General features: G+C 33.2%; 1 protein-coding gene across 2 annotated transcripts; it reads left to right on the top strand.

Moving 5' to 3' along the window:
* The first annotated feature begins 13,099 nt into the window (after positions 1-13,099).
* abhd10a (abhydrolase domain containing 10, depalmitoylase a) lies at positions 13,100-23,182 on the top strand. Of its 2 annotated transcripts, none has more exons than XM_056457108.1 (5): positions 13,100-13,239; positions 16,347-16,530; positions 17,109-17,220; positions 19,468-19,605; positions 22,450-23,181. In XM_056457108.1, the coding sequence occupies exons 1-5, from the start codon at positions 13,155-13,157 to the stop codon at positions 22,789-22,791; spliced, it is 861 nt and encodes a 286-aa protein (XP_056313083.1). In that variant the 5' UTR covers positions 13,100-13,154; the 3' UTR covers positions 22,792-23,181. The 2 variants fall into 2 exon arrangements, with proteins under 2 accessions (XP_056313083.1, XP_056313084.1); XM_056457109.1 differs by lacking the exon at positions 13,100-13,239 and adding an exon at positions 13,330-13,553 and having other exon boundaries at positions 22,450-23,182.

Genomic DNA, 23,182 nt, shown 5'->3' with positions numbered 1-23,182 from the left:
TATAGTTTATTTATGCCTTTTTCCCCTCTAGTACTTGGTAACAATAAAAACATCACAAGTTCTGTTGATGTTTTTCATTAAAGAAGGTTTGCAGTCATTTTAATATCTATCTATCTATCTATCTATCTATCTATCTATCTATCTATCTATCTATCTATCTATCTATCTATCTATCTATATATATATATATATATATATATATATATATATATATATATGTATATGTGTGTGTGTGTGTATATATATACATACATAACTTAAAATAACAAAATAATAATTGTCCAAAAACTAGTACACCCAAATGTATGTTATAGAAAAATATCAATTACAAAATTAAAAAAGAGGAAAAATTAAGAGAAATTTCAAAAATCTAAATTTGTTAAATTTTTGTAGCTTGTTATTTCTTTTTGCAATATTTTGCTTGAATGTTATTGTATTATCAATTTCTATTTCTAAATTTCTAAATCTGTTTGGTGACAAAAATATTATTTTAATAAATAAATCTGTTTTGTTTAAATGCACCAAAATACATTGCCTATATTCACTGAGAAATTAATAAAAATATTCATTTTCAAAATTGGGGGGTGTACTCAATTATGCTTTTGTATATATATATATATATATATATATATATATATATATATATATATATATATATATATATATATATATATATATATAACTTTTTATATATTTAATTACATATACATTTTATTTTGTTAATTTGAATTGCAGTTATGGGCAGAAATAATAAAGTTAGTCGTTGACAATGTATGGATTTATTATAAATAAACACTAGTATCGACATGACCCTGCTTTGTTGCTCAGTCACAGAATCCTCCAACTTCAGGAAATATCTAATAAGACTTTCCCAACACAATAATGCTATCCAGCACACATTTCACAAAGAAAAGTGTGACAGACTTAATACAGCAGCTAAGCATTTCAAACTTAAAATTAATTCGGTGTGTTTTCCCCCTCCTTCATTGAGCGTTTTACTCAGTATCACAGTTTGATGTTGTTCATGCAGAATTTAATCACTCCATACTACAGAGACAATGTGAGGGAGAGAGTCTGCTATTCGGATCTGCACCTGCAATGTCAAGAGGTCGAGAAATAATGAACAGGGCTGACTTAGAACTGCGCTTTCAAGTGTTAACTCTTGTAAACTGATATAAAGAGACAAGACATACAATAATGCTAAAAAAAACACACACAAAACACTCGCGTATCCGCCTGTATGTTTTCAGCGGCGCTTTCCAAACTTTCACAGCCTTCTAAATTCTCTTTTTGATTGAATTTTGCACAGTTAAACAGTTCCAGCCACCTCCTACCCCCGGTGCCATTGATGTCTTTCTGACCTGATAAAATGCGCTTGGCTGCCGTCAAATGGGCCAGCTTTGCCTGTTCACATTTAAATATGGGAATTAGTCATGAGCCCTGTCACAAGCAGCAGAAATTGCTAAATTGTTGGCCTCTTTTCAGCGACGAGAGCGCCGGGGTCTGCATTCATTAGATTGAATTTAGCGTCGAGGTGAGAGACCTCTGTGGCTGTCTTTTACCGGCATGTCATAACAAGGAATCGTTCTGGAAATGAGGGGGCGTGAGCAGAGAGGATGGGGAGGGGGGCGGCACGTCATCAACACCACCATCATCATCACATTATTATTATTATTATTGTTGTTGTTGTTGTTGTAATTGGCGGCACGGTGGCGCAATATGTAGCACTGTAGCCTCACATCAAGAAGGTCGCTGGTTCGAGTATCGACTGGGCCAGTTGGCATTTCTCCCACAGTCCAAACACATGCGCTATAGGTGAATTTGAAAAAACTAAATTGGCCGTAGTGAATGAGTGTGTATGGGGGTTTCCCAATACTGGGTTGCAGCTGGAAGGGCATCCGCTGTTTAAAACATATGCTGGATAAGTTGGCAATTCATTCCGCTCTAGTGGCCCCTGATTAGTCCCCCCTGATTAAAGGGACTAAGCCGAAGGAAAATGAATGAATGAATATTATTATTAATATTATTATTATTCATTAATTTGTTTTCTTTTTGGCTGAAAACAATAACAACAATAACAACAACAACAACAACAACAACAATAATGATAATAATAATAATAGACAGTTCATTAATAATAAAGGGACTAAACCGAAGGAAAATGAATGAATGAATATTATTATTAATATTATTATTATTCATTAATTTGTTTTCTTTTTGGCTGAAAACAATAACAACAATAACAACAACAACAACAACAACAACAATAATGATAATAATAATAATAGACAGTTCATTAATAATAAAGGGACTAAGCCGAAGGAAAATGAATGAATGAATATTATTATTAATATTATTATTATTCATTAATTTGTTTTCTTTTTGGCTGAAAACAATAACAACAATAACAACAACAACAACAACAACAACAATAATGATAATAATAATAATAGACAGTTCATTAATAATAAAGGGACTAAACCGAAGGAAAATGAATGAATGAATACTATTATTATTATTATTATTCATTAATTTGTTTTCTTTTTGGCTTATAACAATAATAACAATAATAATAATAGGCGGTTCATTCCACTGCGGTGACCCCTGATTAATAAAGAGACTAAACCGAAGGAAAATGAATGAATGAATATTATTATTGTTATCATTATTATTATTATTCATTAATTTGTTTTTGTTTTTTGGCTTAGTCCCTTTATTAATCAGGGATTGCCACAGCAGAATGAACCACCTATTATTATTATTATTATTATTATTATTATTATTATTATTATTATTATTATTATTATTATTATTATTATTATTATTATTATTATTATGTCCTGCATATGCAAAGTGTTCATGCAGACATTTTACTATTGGAAAACGAATCAAACATTGTTCATATCTCGTTACAATACTTTTGCATAATTATATTTCTATTTTAACATTTGGTAAATTAAATTATCCTTTAAGTGATTACAAAGGTATTGTGTGAAAATTGGAGAGTTATTGGTTTTATATTGTACATGGGAGAATGTGTTTCTGTAACGTTTTTGTGAAAAGTGTTGTGAAATGTTTAGTAAAAAATAGATCTTTTGATTTCTGTTAAAGTGTTTTTTATTCTTTATTGTAAATGGAAAAGGTGCATTTTAAAACAGCATTAAAAATGTATTTGATGTTTTATATTTACTGAAAATAAATTGAGGCATTTTAGATCTAGAAAAATGCCTTTAAATAGTTCTTGAAGCAACACATTTGACTCTGTTAAGGTACAAAGTGTCTTGTCACTGTAGTGGTACCTTGATGGATCAGATTTGTACCTTTGATGAAGATACAATATTGTATCTGCAGGATTTAAAAACCAAAGGTACATTTGGTTTCCCATGGTACAAATCATGTCCTTAAAAGTACAAACTGCAATGGTACAAATTTCTTTCTTTGTCTTAAGGTACAATTCTGCTCCATCAAAAGCTACTGCCCCAGTGACAAGGGTTTGTACTTTCTTTGGTACAACATTGCACCATTTTTTTCTGAGAGTGTAAGAAAAGCATTTTTAAAAAATTTTAATGATTCAATATCTGTACCCGAACTGGGGTGCGTTTCCCAAACAACGGCGTAACTCATGGCTGAACTATCATAGTACGATGCATCGTTTGGGAAATGAACGATGTAGTGACGAGTGTTTCGCAAAACCCGTTTCTCTGTCACATCCATCATTTGAACCACGTTAGTTATAACGTAAAACTCCCATAAAACTGCTCTAAACAGTGGAGAACAACTACTTTAGAGAAGAACCCCATCATTTATTTGTGCAAATTATACTGTTTTGCACGCACACACATTAAAAAAATCCAATATTAGTTTTAGTAAAAACATGCACTCGCTTTTCCATATTAATTGAAATATATGTAAATGGCACATATAAGGCCTGTGTTTCCTTTACAAACATTATTGAAAACATTACATAATATATTCTAAAACATAAAAATTAACTTATAAAAGCCAACACATATTCTAATATCATATATAAATCATATAAATAAATAAATAAATAAATAAATAAATAAATAAATAAATAAATAAATAAATAATGAGGCTATTTATTATGAAATGAAATGTAGTATTTATTATTTATTTGGAAATGAAGAAAATCCTACTTTAAAAATAATAATATTATTGATGATGATGATTATTATTATTAAGTAGGACATAGTTTATTGATTTAAAAAAATTGTAAAAGTATACTTTTACAATTTGACACATGTAAACCACTGCAGAAATGTTTGAACCAACAGGCCCATGTCAGTACAGATACTTAATAAATAAACTATACTCTAAATTAAAAGCAGTAACGCATGCTATGTTTTTTATTTTGATAAGTTTTCACGTAATTTTTAAATAATAGGCCACCTATAGCTTTCGTCATGAGCCACGGCTGCATTCAAAACGACATTAATGTTTTCAAAGTGCACTATGAAGGGAGCACAATTGTCAACATGAAGATCGCTAAAACTGAACTGTAAAAATACTTTGAAAACAAATTACACCTAAGAGTGATGACTTTAATGCTTATTTATTTTTAATCATTCCAAGTTTGAATGTTAGAATGTTCTAAACGAATAGGGCATAGGAGGGTGAACTGGGAATAGCACACAGCCAGGAACTATGTTTCTAACTACAGCTCTAGAGGTGTAGTTGCAAGCATTTAAGTTTGCGATGCAGTTTGCAAATGTTCGTTGGAACAATGGATTTGGCAAATTGCCAAATTGCCAAATCAATGAACTATGTTTGTAACAACAGAACTTGCGACCTTAGCTGGCTAACGATGGTTTTCGGAGACGCACCCCAGAACAGTATGTTAATATTTGTAACCATGCTCTAATTGTATTCATATTTAAATAAATCTTTCTTATTTTAACTTTAAAAAAATCACCATCCTCATTGTTTTCGGCATGCAGCATTTTTGTTTAGTTAAACAAATGATCTCACAAACACTTCTGAGAGTGGGCGCAGTGTATTATTGAGGCATGGAAACATCATTAACGCAGCTCGTGTCACTTTCAAGAGCTTTTGATTGCCGCCTGGATATCATCAGATTGCAGTGAACATCATTTTTTTAAATAACAAAATGTATATTGAAAAGTGCAGAGCGAGGTTTTCCACTTCAGAAGAGTCTCTCTCTCTCTCTCTCTCTCTCTCTCTCTCTCTCTCTCTCTCTCTCTCTCTCTCTCTCTCTCTATCTAGATTACGCCCCCTCTTTCAGGCCTAAACTAGAGAAGACCGGAGATTTCCACATGAAGAAAAATACTATAGTAATTTATAGTATATACTATAGTGTTTTTGAACCACACTAGTGTATTACACTGTCTATATTATAGTATTTACAACTCTTTACTAATGAATGCGATAGTGACCTACTGTATAGTGAACTGATATACTGAATACTGTAGTATACTTTAGATTTTACTACAGTAAACTGTGGTGTATTGTAGTAGGTTATAATATAGGTTAAAATATAGGATATATATATATATATATATATATATATATATATATATATATATATATATATATATATATATATATATATATATATATATATATATATATATATATATATATATATATACAGTTTGAGAAAACTACAGTATTTGGTAATCTGTTTAAGTTCCTATAGTTGTTTTACAATAGGAGTTATTTAATTATTATTTGTAATTATTTAGTTATATAATTATCTGTACTATAGTGTGGTTATAAAACACTACAATATGTACTAAACGTTACTACAGTAAATTTTCATGTGGGTAGTTGTAGCATTTATTTATTTATTTTTTTACATTTCTGACTATATCTGTGATATCTTTTAAACCTATACTGCTTCCCAATCACACTATTGAAGTGTAATATACTGTATTATAGCATCTACATCACTATGTTAAACATACTGTATTATTAACTATAGTGAACTTATATCCTGTAGTATACTTCAGATTTTACTTTAGTAAACTGTGGTGTATATTGTAGTTTAATATTTAATATATTTTAATATAAACTACAGTAGAAAACTACAGTATTGGGTAATATGTGTTTTACTATAGTTGTTACTACAGATTAATTTAAGAGCTTTACTATAGCGTGTTTCGAAAACACTACAGTATTTACAATAAGTTACTATAGTATATTTTTATGTGGGTAGTTACAATAATGTTTTACATTTCTGTTTATATCACTGATATCTTTTAAACCAGTGCATTGATTCAATCTACTTACAAAAATACTATAGGTATTTATAGTAAATAGTGTTTCTTAACCACACTAGAGTAAAGTGTATTATACTGTATATATTATAGTACTTACAACTCTTTGCTAATAAATGCTACAGAATACTGTAGTGAACTGTTAAACTGTAATAAATACTGTAGTATACTTTAGATTTTGCTACAGTAAACTGTGGTGTATTGTAGTTCAATATACCTTACACAGTTGTAGAAATTGCAGTACTGTGTAAACTGTTTATGCTCCTATACTTGTTGTTTTACAATATCAGCTATAGAATTAACTTTACTATAGTGTGGTTCAAAACACTACAGTATTTACTAAAAGTTACTATAGTACATTTTTATATTATTACATTTCATAAAATTTCCATAACATTGTTTTACATTTCTGACTATATCTTTGATATCTTTTAAACCAGTGCATTAATTCAAACAAAAATACTATAGTAATTTATAGTTTATACTAAATACTATAGTGTTTATTAACAATACTAGAGTAAAGTGTACTACTGCATATATTACAGTATTTGCAACTCTTAAATGCTCCAGAATACTGTAGTGAACTGTTAACCTGCAATAAATACTGTAGTATACTTTAGATTTTACTACAGTAAACTGTGTTGTATTGTAGTTTAATATACCCTACAGTTTTAGAAAACTACAGTACTGTGTAAACTGTATTATAGTTGTTTATTAGTTTATTAGTAGTTATTAGTAGTTGTTTACAATATCGTAACTTTATTGTATATTTAAGGGGGTGTTTTTTTTTTACTTTTCCGACTATATTTTTGATATCTTTTAAACCAGTACATTAATTCAAACAAAAATACTATAGTAATTTATAGTTTATACTAAATACTATAGTGTTTATTAACAATACTAGAGTAAAGTGTACTACTGCATATATTACAGTATTTGCAACTCTTAAATGCTACAGAATACTGTAATGAACTGTTAACCTGTAATAAATACAGTAGTATACTTTAGATTTTACTACAGTAAACTTGTGCATTGCAAACCAGTGCATTGATTCAAACTAAAATACTATAGTAATTTATAGCAGGGATCACCAAACTTCTTCCTGGAGGTCCGGTGTCCTGCAGATTTTAGCTCCAACCCTAATCAAACACACCTGAACAAGCTAATCAAGGTCTTACTAGGTATACTTGAAACACCCAGGCAGGTGTGTTGAGGCAAGTTAGAGCTAAACCCTGCAGGGCACTGGACCTCCAGGAACGAGATTGGTGACCCATGTACTATAGTGTTGTAATGCTGTTGTATACTTTAGTTTTTACTACAGTAAACTGTGGTGTATTGTAGTTTAATATATATAGTTGCATAAAACAGTATTAGGCAATATGTTTATTATTGTATTTGTGATGTTATCATAGCAACTATAAAGTTACCGCAATAGATTAATTTAAGCACTTTACTATAGTGTGGTTCAAAAACACGACAGTATTTACAGGAAGTTACTACCATATATCTTCATGTGGATAGCTTATATCTTTTAAGCCAGTTGATTCAAACTACTTACAAAAATACTATAGTAATTTATAGTAAATATTATAGTGTTTTTGAACCATACTAGTGTATTACACTGTATATTTGATTATATTTACAAGTCTTTGCTAATGGATGCTACATTATACTGAAGTATTAACTATAGTGAACTGATAAACTGTAATAAATACAGTAGTATACTTTAGTTTTTACTACAGTAAACTGTGTTGTATTGTAGTTTAATATACCCTACAGTTGTAGAAATCTACAGTACTGTGTAAACTGTTTATGCTCCTTTAGTAGTTGTTTACAATATCAACTATATATTTACCTTTACTATGGTGTGGTTTAAAAATACTACAGTATTTACTACAGTAAGTTACTCAGTATATTTTCATGTGGATATTTTTTTTACATTTCCGACTATATCTTAGTCGTATAGTATTTATAGTATTCATTAGTGTTTGGGAACCATACTAAAGTAAAGTGTATTATACTGTATTATAGTAGGTTGTTTACAACACTTTGTCAATGAATACTACAGCATACTGTAGTATTAACTTTAATGAACTGATATACTGTAATAATTACTGTAGTATACTTTAGATTTTACTACAGTAAACTGTGGTTTATTGTAGTTTAATATATATAGTTGTATAAAACCATATTGGGTAATATGTTTATTATTGTTGTTGTGATGTTATCAAAGCAATTATAAAGTTACCGCAATAGATTAATTTAAGCATTTTACTATAGTGTGGTTCAAAAACACTACAGTATTTAAGTTACTATGGTATTCAAAGTTTACTATGGAGTTCAAACTACTTACAAGTGTCTCCTATTAAATTACATAGATGTTTCTTGCTTGTTTTTGCAGCACAAACAGAACATGCATATATTCTGAGAGTCAAGTGTTACAAAATAGTCTGGGTTAGTTGTAGCACACCCATGATTTTCAGCAGGGTCAGGTGTAACATTATGAAATAAGGATAATGACCAAGAAATGGATCTGGGGGGTTGTGGATTTAAGGTCTTTACTTCCAAGGTCTTTATGGGCATACTGAAATTAAAACATATAAATACAATTAAATGTTACAACTAATCCCTGTTACAGAGTATGTTACTGTATTTAAATTAAATTGAATTTACTTATCCAAAAAAAGTTAAGTAAATAATTACTGCTCATGTTAGGTAATTTAATTACAGTCAGGGTTATTTTAATGTGCTTGTCTTAAATAAGAAATAAATTCAACAGTTTGTATTATACAGTGTATAAATCAGTTTTTCAGAGTCATTGTAACACAAACATATGCTGCAGAATAAATGTTTTATTTAATAAAAAGACAACTGCACATGTGAAACAATAAATTGAGTGAGAAATAAGACAATGACAATATATGGTGTCTGTGTGTGTGTGTGTGTGTGTGTGTGTGTGTGTAAATATATATATATATATATATATATATATATATATATATATATATATATATATATATATATATACATATCACAGTAAAAACATTAATTATACCGAGTACTATTCATATTACTTATTAAATTACCCATTAATTGTATTTTATTAAGATCTACCACTAAACCCAACCCTCACAGTAATGTAAAAACAGTAATTATTGTACTGTTGTAATAATATAAATTATTCTCGTTAACTTCCGGCAGCATGTCTCACTTCTAGACCCCCTGTTGCAGCTAAAATAAATTAATAATTAATTTCATATAACAATAATTATATATATATATATATATATATATATATATATACAATCTATGAACAATAATAAGGTTGTCAGAATGATTAGCATATACCCCTACCTTAACAAAATAACGTCTTTTACCACAATAACGTTACTGCTGACAAACTTGGTTTTAGCTGGTTACCCAGCCTGGTTTTAGAGGGGTTTTGGCCATTTCCAGGATGGTTCCAGCCATTTAAACTCTGGTCTTAGCTGGTCAGGCTGGAAAGACGACCATCTAAAACCAGCTTAAACAGCCGGTTTAAGCTAAACACAGCTGGTTTTGGCTGGTCAAGCTGGTTTTAGCTGGTCATCCCCCAGCCTGACCAGCTAAGACTAGGCTGAAATTAGCTGGAACCAGCCTGGAAATGTCCAAAAACTCTAAAACCAGGCTGGTCGAGCAGCTAAAAGCAGCCAACCAGCTTTAGCACCTTCCGTTTTTTTCAGCAGGGATATAAACTAAGGTATTAATGCATATACGCAAATTAAACGTTTATTTAGTTACTTGACAACAACTGTAGTTCCTAACGGTGGGCTATGTTTTGATCCTCAGTTATACATTAACATACCATTTTGGATTGACTCACGTTGGCTTTATGCTAGCTTAAATCCCCAAACACTTTATTTCTAATAGGGGAATGAAGGTGAAATCATTACCTGGATTAGAGCGTTAATAGGTTGGTAGTATTTCTCTCTGCCCAGTGCAGCATCTCCTGGTACTTTAGTGTGCCAGCTAAAGTTTAAATAGTGTTTTCTTGTGCAGTGGAGTTGCAGCGCCATCTTATGGTAAGTAATGGAATTGCATTTTCTACTTCAGTCTGAGTGGCATAGAGTAAAACTAAATAAATAAAAGAAAATAACTCAATGTTAGGGAACGTTAAGTTGAATTAAAAACATTTAATATTAAAAAAAAAAAAAAAAAAAAAAAAAAAAAAAATATATATATATATATATATATATATATATATATATATATATATATATATATATATATATATATATATATATATATATATATATATACATTTACATTTAGTCATTTAGCAGACGCTTTTATCCAAAGCGACTTACAAATGAGGACAAGGAAGCAATTTACACAACTATAAGAGCAGCAGTGAACAAGTGCTATAGACAAGTTTCAGGTGTGTAAAGTCTAAGAAGCAAAGCATTAGTAAAAATTTTTTTTTTTTTTTTTTTTTTTTTTTTTGAGAGAGAGAGAGAGAGAGGGCACAGTTAGTAATATAGCCAGAGAGGCAGTTGCAGATTAGGAAGGAAACTGGAGACTAAACAGTTGCGTTTTTAGTCGTTTCTTGAAGACAGCAAGTGACTCTGCTGTTCTGATGTAGTTAGGGAGTTCATTCCACCAACTGGGCAGATTGAATGTGAGAGTTCGGGAAAGTGATTTCTTCCCTCTTTGGGATGGAACAACGAGGCGACGTTCATTCACAGAACGCAAGTTTCTGGAGGGCACATATATCTGCAGAAGTGAGAGCAGATATGAAGGAGCCAAGCTAGAGGTCACTTTGTAAGCAAACATCAGAGCTTTGAATTTGATGCGGGCAGCAACTGGCAGCCAGTGCAAACAGGTGAGTAGCGGAGTGACATGTGCTCTTTTGGGTTCATCAAAGACCACTCGTGCAGCTGCGTTCTATATATATATATTGCTATGTTTTTTTTTTGTAAAGCAACCACTTGTTGCAATAATGTTTATGTCTGGTTATTGGGCTGGCCAATCCTGGAGCGCCTTCACCTTCTTTGCTTTTAGGAACTTTGATGTGGAGGCTGAAGTATAAGAAGGAGCGCTATCCTGCTGCAGAATTTGCCCTCTCCTGTGGTTTGTAATGTAATGGGCAGCACAAATGTCTTGATACCTCAGGCTGTTGATGTTGCCATCCACTCTCGCACGCCCTTATACTGAATGTAACCCCAAACCATGATTTTTCCTTCACCAAACTTGACTGATAACTGTGAGAATCTTGGGTCCATGTGGGTTCCAGTAGGTCTTCTGCAGTATTTGTGATGATTGAGATGCAGTTCAACAGATGATTCATCAGAAAAAATCAACCTTCTGCCTCTTTTCCAAATGCTCAACTAGAAGTCAAGTTATTATTTGAAGCTCTTACAACTGGGATCGATGTCAAGACTTTTGTCAGGTAGTGTATAATAAGGCCTGAAAAAAGAGTTATGAAGCCAAAAATTAAGCCCTTTTTTACCTGGTAAAAAAAAATTATGTCTTAAATTCAAAATTGGCAAAATCAAATTTATGAGATAAAAAGTCAAAATTATGACTTAGTAAATCAAAATTTAACTTAGTAAGTCATTTTTATTTTTAAAGTCATAATTTCAACTTGTAAGTTATAATGTTGACTTTATTTCGTGATTTTAATTGTTTAAGTCATAATTTCGAGTTATTAGGTCATAATTTCGATTTTTTAAAATCTCATATATTCGATAATTTAATTTATTATATTCTTTTTTTGCTAAATCATATTTTCTATTTTTTTATAGCATTTTAGAAATTGATATTTTTTAGAAATTTATTTAGTATATCAATAATATATTTTAACTCTGTTTATGTATAAGACCATGCACTTTCATTTTCACTGGTGGTTCTATTAAAAAAACATCAATATTTTTTTGCTTTATTTTTGCTTTGCTTTATTGTTTCTCAAAATCATAATAATAAAATGAGCCTGATATAATTATCATAAATATTTATAAATTAATTTAAAGATATATAAATGACATTATTGTCCTTTGCTTTATTGATTCTCAAAATAATAATATTAAAATGAGTGTTCATAAAGTAATCCCAAATAATTTAAATGACATTATTGTCCTTTGCTTTAATGATTCTATAAATAATAATATTAAAATGAGCTTGATGTAATTATAATAAATGCAAATTAATTATAAAAATATATAAATTACATTATTGTCCTTTGCTTTATTGATTCTCTAAATAATAATATTAAAATGAGCTTGATATAAGCATAATAAATGTAAATTAATTATAAAAAATATTTAAATGACATTATTGTCTTTTGCTTTATTGATTCTCTAAATGATATTAAATGGAGCTTGATATAATTATAATAAATGTAAATTAATTAAAATATATATAAATGACATTATTGTCTTTTGCTTTATTGATTCTCTAAATAATATTAAAATGCGCTTGGCCTAATTATAATAATATAATAATAAATGTAAATTAATTTAATTAATTAATTTAAATTACATTATTGACCTTTGCTTTATTGATTCTCAAAATAAAATAATAATATTGAAATGAGCTTGTAATAATTATAATAAATGTAAATTAATTTAAAAAATAATATAAATGGCATTATTGTCCTTTTCTTTGTTGATTCTGGAAATATTAACATTAAAATGAGCTTGACATAATTATAAGAAATTACAAATAATTTAAATGACATTGTCCTTTGCTTTATTGATTCTCTAAATAGTAAATATTAAAAATGAGCTTGACATTATTGTAAATGTACATACTCCACAGCAGTAGGCGGCGCTGATCTGCGGAATCTGGACAGTATTCAGAATCAGCATAGACTGGAGGCTTGTGTGGCAACGTTAGCGTCTCCGCAGACAGCGGGACAGTATGGCATCAGTGGTGTTCAGACATTGCTCAAATGTTCTTAAAATAAACCTCCGGAAACTTACAGTTCCTCCGCACATTTCAACGGGTAAGCAGAGCCTTTACACAACGCGATTATGCAAGGGATGCGGGGGGGCGTCATTCTGGAGGAGTGGCTTATCAAACACTGTGGAGCTTTCACTAGCATTGTAACATAAAGCTCATGTGTTGATGTATTTTGTCGTTTTTTTAGTTAATAATTTAAGCTTAAACTCTGCTAAAGAGAAGATAATAATAAAGGGGAATATTAGAATAACCTGCAGTAATATTTGGAATAACCTGCTGTGGTTATGGCTGACACACCAGAGGAGAAATCGTTTGTTTTGGATCTCTTATCTAAACGACATCAAGTACAACTGTCAGGTTAAATTGTTTTTATTAACAAAAATAATGATGATAATAATAGTATAACAGAGATTTTGTAAATTGAGGTAAAGATGGTTTTATATTTATGTATCCGTTCGTTTTGTAACAGTGACAACTTGTGACATGCTACTTTGAATATTGGGTCTGAAATAGCATGCAACTTAATGACATAAAGGGGTAGTAGGTGGCTATTTTGAGCCCTGACGTTATTTTCCTTTCAGCTTCGTCCCTTTAATAATCTGGGGTCACCACAGCGGAATGAACCGCCAACTTATCCAGCACATGTTTTATGCAGCGGATGCCCTTCCAGCTTCAACCCATCACTGGGAAACACACTCATTCACACACATACGCAATGGTCAATTTTAGCATACTTTGAAGTTGTGGGGGAAACCGGAGGAAACCCAAGCCAACACGAGGTGAACATGCCAACTCCACACAGAAATGCCAAATGACTCAGCCGAGGCTCGAATCAGCGACCTTCTTGCTGTGAGGCGATCGTGCTACCCACTGCGCCACCGTGCAGCCCCACCAAAATAGAAAAAAAACGTTGGCCATAAAAATGAGTAGTTATTTAATAATGTTTAGTGATCGGTTCAGACTTTAAGGATTTTAAGTGAAAACAGTTGTTCTCTGTATGTGTTGGCCTTTTGTTTTGTTTTTTTTCAATCAGAAAATGTTATATTTATATATTTTATTATATTATTGAACATTTATAGCATTTGCTACACTCATGTGGTCCTAAATTTTAGAGTTTGGAGTATCAGTTCATGTTGAGTCAATTTCGGGCCCTGACATTAAAAAAAAGCTAGAAAAGTAGGTTGGCCATAGAAATGAGTAGTTAATTAATAATGTTTAGTGATTGGTTCAAACTATGTTAAGGTTTTTAAAATAAAAAGTTAAGGTTTTAAAAGCCATCAGCTAGCTCTCTGCAACTCTCACATGGTCACCCACTGAAGCTAAGCAGGGCTGCGTCCGGTCATTACCTGGAGGGAAGACCACATGGGAAAGCTGGGTTGCTGCCGGAAGTGGTGTTAGTGAGGCCAGCAGAGGGCGCCCAACCTGTGGTCTGTTTGGGTCCTAATGCCCCAGTATAGTGACGGGGACTCTACACTGCTCATTGAGCACCGTCTTTTGGATGAGACGTTAAACCGAGGTCCTGACTCTCTGTGGTCATTAAAAATCCCAAGATGTTCTTTGAAAAAGAGTAGGGGTTTAACCCTGGCATCCTGGCGAAATCTGCCCACTGGCCACTGTCCACCATGGCCTCCTTATCATAATTGGTGTAATCACTCTGTCTCCTCTCCACCAATAAGCTGGTGTGTGGTGTGCGGTCTGACGCAAAATGGCTGCCGTCACGTCATCCAGGTGGATGCTGCACACTGGTGGTGGATGAGGAGATTCCCCTCATGTGTAAAAGCGCTTTGAGTGCCCAGAAAAGCGCTATATAAATGTAAGGAATTATTATTATTATTATTAATATTAAAATAAAAACAGTAGTACTCGGTATGTGTTGTCCTTTTTCATTCAGAAAATCAGAAAATGGGTGACGCAGTGGCACAGTAGGTAGTGCTGTCGCCTCACAGCAAGAAGGTCGCTGGTTCGAGCCTCGGCTGGGTCAGTTGGCATTTCTGCGTGGAGTTTGCATGTTCTCCCTGCGATCACGTGGGTTTCCTCCGGGTGCTCCGGTTTCCCCCACAGTCCAAAGACATGTGGTACAGGTGAATTGACTAAATTGTCTGTAGTGTGTAAGTGTCAATGAGTGTGTATGGATGTTTCCCAGGAATGCGTTGCAGCTGGAAGGGCATGCGCTGCGTAAAAACGTGCTGGATAAGTTGGCGGTTCATTCCTCTGTGGCAACCCTTGATTAATAAAGGGACAAGAAAAAGCAGACAAGAAAATGAATAAATGAAAGTCAGAAAATGTTGTATTTATATATTTTTATTATCTTATTGAACACTTGTATGCATTTGCTTCACTCGTGTGGTGCGCCTACATTTTTTAAATCTGAAGTAACAGTTCATGTTAGGTCAATTTTGAGCCCTGGCATTAAAAAAATATATAGAAAAGTAAGTTGGACATAGAAACGAGTAGTTAATTAATAACGTTTAGTGATTGGTTCAATCTTTGTCATGGTTTTAAAATGAAAACAGCTTTCTTTATGTGTCGGCATTTAGTTTTTTTCATTCAGAATAATCTGAAAATGTTATATTTATATGTGTCAGCTTTTATATCGGCTATTGACCTCCAAATATAAACAGTTATCAGTATTGGATGACATTTCCATATTGGTGCATCCCTAATTCGTATGCATCTCTTCTAGGTCAAGAATACACACCTGAATGTACTGTGAGGGTATATAATATCACCTTGCAAGTGCTGTCTAAATGTCCACTACTTAATCTAACACACACTATCATTCATTCATTTTCCTTCGGCTTGTTCCTTTTATTCATCAGGAGTCACCACAGCGGAACGAAATGCCAAATTATCCAGCATATGTTTTTTTACCTTCCAGCTGCAACCCAGCAACGGGAAACACCCATACACTCATATTTACATACATACACTACGGCTAATTTAGCTTACCCATTTCACCCATAGCGCATGTGTTTGGATTGTGGGGGAAACCCACGCCAACACGGGGAGAACATGCAAACCTCATCTCAGAAATGACAACTGACCTAGCCTGGACTCGAACCAGCGACCTTCTTGCTGTGAGCCACCGTGCCACCCAACTCAGACTATAAAAAGACTTTAATTAAACCATTTTTTCCCTGTGTGTTTCAGGTGTTCGACACAAGACCACAATTCAGTATGCAACACGAGCCGATCTGCCAAAGCTGGCCTACAGGAAGCTGAAAGGGAAGAGTCCTGGTGTGGTTTTCTTGCCCGGCTTTGCCTCACACATGGGTGGACAGAAAGCAGAAGCATTAGAGGAGTTCTGCAAGTCTTTAGGCCACTCGTGCCTCAGGTAATCACTAGAGGCATGAAGAGCCTTGTAGTTTCTTCGTAATTATAGACAAAGTAGTTTTCCAGTACTTTCGGTCTCTCAGTTCCTCTCTGGTGAAATAATCTGCCAACCTCTAGCTGAACTGCTGAGACCACCACATCTTTTACAAATTAAATCAAAGAAGCGCCACTTCCACAAGCATTAATTGGGATTGTTCACCCAAAAATTGTAATGTTCCTCATCATTTGTTCTTCTTCATGTGGTTTTAAACCTTTATAGGTTTCTTTCTTCTGTTAAACACAAAAGAAGATATTTGGAAAAATGTTGCTTGCTGGCACCCATTGACTTTCATTGTTTGGAAAAAAGTTTATGCGATGGTCAATTGCTTCAATTCCATCCAAAGATGCAAATTAGACTTGAATACTAGAATATTTGTTTTTAGTAAATTAATTTTAAGATGTTAAGATGTTTCCGGCCCCACCCGCATTCATCCATTAAATCTTGTCCTGAGCATTGGGTTCTGTGGGTACACGTCTCTAGATTTTCCCTCCTTGATATTATTGTAACTCTTCATATTTCGACGATTGCACTTTCTTTAGGTTTGACTATTCTGGCTGTGGATCGTCTGAGGGCGAATTGACAAACTACACCATTGGAGCCTGGAAGAAGGATGTGCTCTATGTGCTGGATGAGCTAGTAGAAGGCCCACAGGTTGGTGGATTACTAGAATAACAGCACTGGAGGAGAGTCTACAAATATAAACACATATACATCATTAAATCCAGTTTAGGTCACTAGATTAAAACAGAAATCAACTAACAGCATATAAACGGTTAGTGTAATAACAATGAGTATTATATGCTGTCTTGTGCAAAAGTTTGGGCACCCCTGATAATTTTTATAATTGTTAGCCATAGCCTGCTGGCCTTTCAAATCAGCAATTTCATTTGGATGTATTTTATACATTACGGAAAATGCAACATTTTAGTTCTGACATAACATTTATTTAATCAACAGATGCAATGCAAGTCTTAACAAAAACAGACAGGTGCATAAATTTGGGAACCCCAACAGAATAATGACATCAATCTTTGTACAGCCACCTTTTGCTGAAATAAATTCTATTTAGATTTTCTTATAGTCAAGGATAAGTGCCTGAATTCTTGCTGAAGGCATTTTGTGCCATTCCTCCCAGCAAATTTTCTCCAGTTCAGTAAGGGATGCCAAGCATGAATGGCATGCCAAGCATGAACTTTTTAAATCAACCCATAGATTTTCAATGATGTTTAGGTCTGGGGACTGGGATGGCCATTCCAGATCATTGTATCATGTCTGTGCATGAATTCCTTGGTAGATCTGGAACTGTGCTTTGGGTCACTGTCCTGCTGAAACATCCAACCCTGCTGATTTCTGAACATTATTCTGCAGAATCTGCTGATATTGGGTGGAATCCATGCAACCTTTAGCTCTGACAAGGTTTCCAGTACATGTGCTTGCCACACATCACAACAGCATGATGAACCCTCCACCATATTTTACAGTAAGGAGCAGGTACTTCTCCTGGAATGCTGCGTTCTTTTTCCGCCATGCAAAGCGCCTATAGTTGTGGCATCTGTCCACAGTATATTTTTCCAAAATTATTCTGGCTTGTCCAGATGAGCCTTTGCATACCTCAAACGACTCGTTGGCAGAATGCAGAAAAGACTTCCTCTGCATCACCTTCCATTGAGCTGTTCTTTGTGAAGACTGCGCTGAACTGTGGAATGATGTACGAAGACATTATTAGCATTAAGATGTTCCTGGAACTCTTTGGAGGTGGTCTGTGGTTTGTCTGTGACCATTCTAACCATTCTTCACCTTTGCCTTTCAGATATTTTTCTTGGTCTAGCACATCTTACCTTCACAAGAACTTTTCCTGTGGCCTTCCATTTTCGTACCATATTTCTGACTGTGGAGATAGAGACTTTAAACCTTTGTGATAGCTTTTTGCATCCTTCTCCTAATTCATGTTGATGAATTATCCTAGTTTACCCAAGTTCTTTTGAGGTTCCTATATTGCTACTTCTAGGTTCACAATAAGTAGAAGCATAACTAGCAATCAGCTATTTTAAATATCCTTTCATTATTGGTTGCACCTGTGTTGGGATTGTTAAGGTTCACCAAGTCACTCAAATCAGTTTTGTGTTGTAATCAATCAGCACTAAGTGACTACAGGTTTTGAAATCCACACAAAAGAGAAGGTGCCCAAACTTTTGCATAGCCTATTTTTCAGTTTCAGTTTAATTTCACACATCTCAAAACTGCTACACTACGCACGTCTGTCTGAAAACATGACATTATCTAGCTTTCTCTAGAAACCAAATGGCATTTCACTGCAATCTTCTTAGTAAGACTGTAGGCACAGGTCAAAGGGTCCATAAAGAGCCCAAACAAATATTCCAGGTCTCTAAAAATATGTTTAGTTATAAAATAGGATCTTATTCTGCATCCCTAATCCTACCCAAAACCTAAACCCGATCTTATTCTAGCCTAATAACTATTAATAAACAGCTAATTAATAGTTTATTAAGCTAGTTGTGTTAGTTAATGCTTCGTTAATACCGTGAATTGTGACCTAAACTAAAGTGTTACATAAGCAATGTACTTGCTTTGATTTTTAAAGCTGAAGAGCATCTTATTGATTTCAATGTTTGTTTTTTTCATATGATGCCTTAAAACGTGTGTTAAAAGCGCTGGGTGTTACAAATATCTTCTGTTTCAGCATTAGTAATATCTAAACTGTGATAGAAGGTTACATGTTTGCTTTTATTTCAGGTCAGCTGTCCATAACACAGGTGTGATATGGTTGGTATCCCATGTTCACCATGTCTCTTTGCTCTATAAAAAGGGTTTTGACAAGCGTTTGGTGGAGGAAGTGTGTGTGCTTATTTATTGATGGACTTCTCTTCGCTGCTCCAGATTCTGGTGGGCTCCAGCATGGGTGGGTGGCTGATGCTGCTGGCTGCTCTCGCACGTCCTGAGAAAACAGCTGCTTTAGTGGGCATCTCAACAGCTGCGGATCACTTCGTCACAGCCTTCAACACGCTACCTATAGAGGTACGAAAGACTTCAAAGTCGGATGGTAATCTTGAGAATTTTAATGACCAAATGATTAAAGCAAGTTCATTTGTTGGTGTTTTAATACAAATTATGTCTATTGTAAGTATAACAAATTACTCTTACTATCGCTCATACTTAAGTGGTTAGTTCACCCAAAAATGGAAATTTTGTTATTAATTGCTCACCCTCCTGTCGTTTCAATTCCCTGAGACCTTCGTTTATCTTTGCACACAAATTAAGAAATTCTAGATGAACTCCTGGAGCTCTCTCATTCTCCATAGACAGCAAGGGTTTGAAGATGTTCAGTGTCCAGAAAAGTCCAAAAAAATATAATAAATACGTAATAAATAAATTATATAAATAATAAACAAATAAAAAAGCTTTAAATAGGAACGTTATCGGAACTTTTTTTTTAAAAAGGTGACATATACTGCATTGGGCCCCTTGAGACATGTAATAGTCTGCTTTGTGTTCTGATTGGCCTATTGTCCACGGGGGTTTTACACTCGTGGAATTTACATGAGAACGAGAAAACAATGTCTGAGGCTTATGACATATACTGGTGTCTTATTATTCGACTATGCCTATGTATACACAGATTTTCTTTATTGGGCACCTTTAAATTTTTAGTGAGATGCTAATGGTCTAATCTGAATCAATTCATGCTAAATTGCTCCCGCCAGACCCGGAGATCGGCTGAATGGATTTAATAAATGGTAAAGTTGTTTAAGTCTAGGGGAGTTGTGGAATGAGCCACTTCAGTAATGGGAGGGACTAAAATACGAATGCTTCACTTGTCTTTGATCAGTTTCTGTTTACTTCAATTATGATTTTAGCCAGATTAAGGTTATCAAAAATTACAGGAAGATATTTTGAAGTCAGCTGAAAACCTGTGTCAATTGACTTCCATAGAAGGAAAAACAAACACTATGGATGTTTTAAAAAAACTACACTTTCTTTAAAATATCTTCTTTGGTGTTTAATAGAAGAAAGAAAGTTAAATATGTTTGGAACATAGTAAAGGGTGAGTAAATGATCACACTTTCACTTTAATCATATTAAAGTCAGTGTATGTATAGGTTGTATTTTGATTTCTCTCATGCATTAAAATGCTAATTTAACAATTAAATAATAATATGATCAGAAACTTACACTAATAGGATGCCATTTAGTCATCAGATGTGGAAATTCATTTGCCATGATAGTTCTCACAATGCAATGTGTATTCTGTAAACTTGAAAAACCTAATTAACTCACAATTACAACGTTTTTATCTACCTGTAACCTGCAATAGCGACTTTTTATCTCAGTATTGTGACTTTATAATTTACAATTGCGACTTTTAATTTCAGAATTGAGTTTATATTTTGAAATTCCGAATATAACTCAATTACTTTGATTTTTAAGTCTATGTCATACAACTCTGAAGAAATAAAGCCAGAATTACGAGTTTAAAAAGTAGCAATAACAAAAAATAGCAATGTTTTGACCACTGGATTATTTTCAGTATTATGGATATTATTATCTGTATTCAGTAAGCTTGAAATGCCTTATTAACTTACAATTGTGGCTTTTATCCCATAATTCTGCCTGTAACCTGCAATTGCAACTTTTTATCACAGAATTGAGTTCATATTTTGCAATTCTGACTTTAAAACTCAGATTTTCGAGTCTACATCTTAAAATTCTGAGAAAAAAAGCCAGAATTACAAGATTAAAAAGTAGCAATAACAAAAAATAGCAGTGTTTTGGAAACTGGATTATTTTCAATATTATGTGCATTATGATTTTTATTCTGTAAGCTTGAAATGCCTAATTAACTCACAATTGTGACTTTTTTAATCCCATAATTCTGCCTGCAACCTACAATTGTGACTTCAGAATTTTGACTTTATAATTTAGAATTGCAACATTTTTTAGCTCATAATTATCCCTGTAACCCACAATTGTGATATTTTATCTCAGAATTTTGACTTTATAACTCACAATTGAGACTTTTTATCTAAGATTTGAGTTTATATTTGGTAATTCTGACTTTATAACTCCCATTTTCAAGTCTACATCTTAAAATTCTGAGGGAAAAAAAGTCCGAATTTTAAGATTAAAAAATAGCAGTAACCAAAAAATGTATGTTTTGAACACTGGACTATTTTAATATTATGTGCATTATCATGTGTATTCTGTAATCTTGAAATGCCTAATTAACTCAATTGCAATTTTTTTATCCCATACTTCTGCCTGTAACCTGCAATTGTGACTTTTTATCTCAGAATTTTGACTTTATAACTCAGAATTGCAACATTTTTAGCTCATAATTATCCCTCTAACCCGCAATTGTGACTTTTTATCTCAAAATTTTGACTTCATGACTCACAACTAAGACTTTTTATCTCAGAATTGAGTTTATATTTTGCAATTCTGACTTCATAACTAACATTTTCAAGTCTACGTCTCACAATTCTGATGGGAAAAAAGGCAGAATTACAAGATTAAAAAGTAGTAATAACAAAAAATAGCAATTTTAGAACACTGGATTATTTTCAATATTATGTGCATTATCATGTGTATTCTGTAATCTTGAAATTGTGACTTTTTTTAATCCCATAATTCTGCCTGTAACCTACAATTGTGACTTTTTATCTCAGAATTTTGACTTTATAACTCAGAATTGAGTTTACATTTAGCAATTCTGACACCATAACCCACATTTTCAAGTCTACTTCTCACAATTCTGAGGAAAAAAAGCCAGAATTCAGAGATAAAAGAGTAGCAGTAACAAACAAATATCACATTTTTACACTGGATTTGAACACTGTATTATTTCCGATGTATTCTTCTTAGACAAAGAAGGAGATAGAGGAACAGGGCTTTTGGAAGTTCCCCACCAAGCACAATGAAGAAGGTTTCTACACCCTGAGCCTGGACTTTCTGAAGGAGGCGGAAAACCATTGCATCCTCCATAGCCCCATCCCCATCTCCTGTCCCATACGGCTGGTTCACGGCCTCAAGGACTCGGATGTGCCCTGGCACGTGTCCTTGCAGGTGGCAGAGCGCGTACTGAGCAATGACGTGGATGTTGTTCTGCGCAAACATGGCCAGCATCGCATGTCTGAGAAGGAAGACATCAAACTCATGGTGTACACTATCGATGACCTTATCGATAAATTGACAACACTGGGCTGAGAGCGGTATAACAAATGCACCGTGATAAAGAGAACAGCATATACAGGGATCGGGTTTCTGGGAAATATGGTGGTGAAGTGAAAGAAGCCAAATCAGTTGACAGGGAAATCAACCAAAAGTGAAACCTTTTTTATTTCATCCTAGAGCCATATTATTATTTGTTGTTTTGTTATGAAACACTATTTCAGTGACCACATGCTGACATTTTCCAAAAGTTTATTTGACTTTTTTTTTATTTGTCCACTATTTCTTCCACAGTCTTTTCAAGCCATATAAAAGCTTTGTTTACTGTAAAAAGCGATTAGTTGACTAATTAAAAAAGTGAGTAAATCTGTTGGTTTTAGAGCGATTAGTTGACTTTACTTAAAATGAGTAAACCTGTTGCTTTTAA

This window comes from Danio aesculapii, chromosome 5 (genome assembly GCF_903798145.1).
Source record: "Danio aesculapii chromosome 5, fDanAes4.1, whole genome shotgun sequence".
Taxonomy (NCBI): domain Eukaryota; kingdom Metazoa; phylum Chordata; class Actinopteri; order Cypriniformes; family Danionidae; genus Danio; species Danio aesculapii.
Note: the sequence above shows the minus strand (reverse complement) of the source record. Positions and strands in the feature narration are given on the sequence as shown.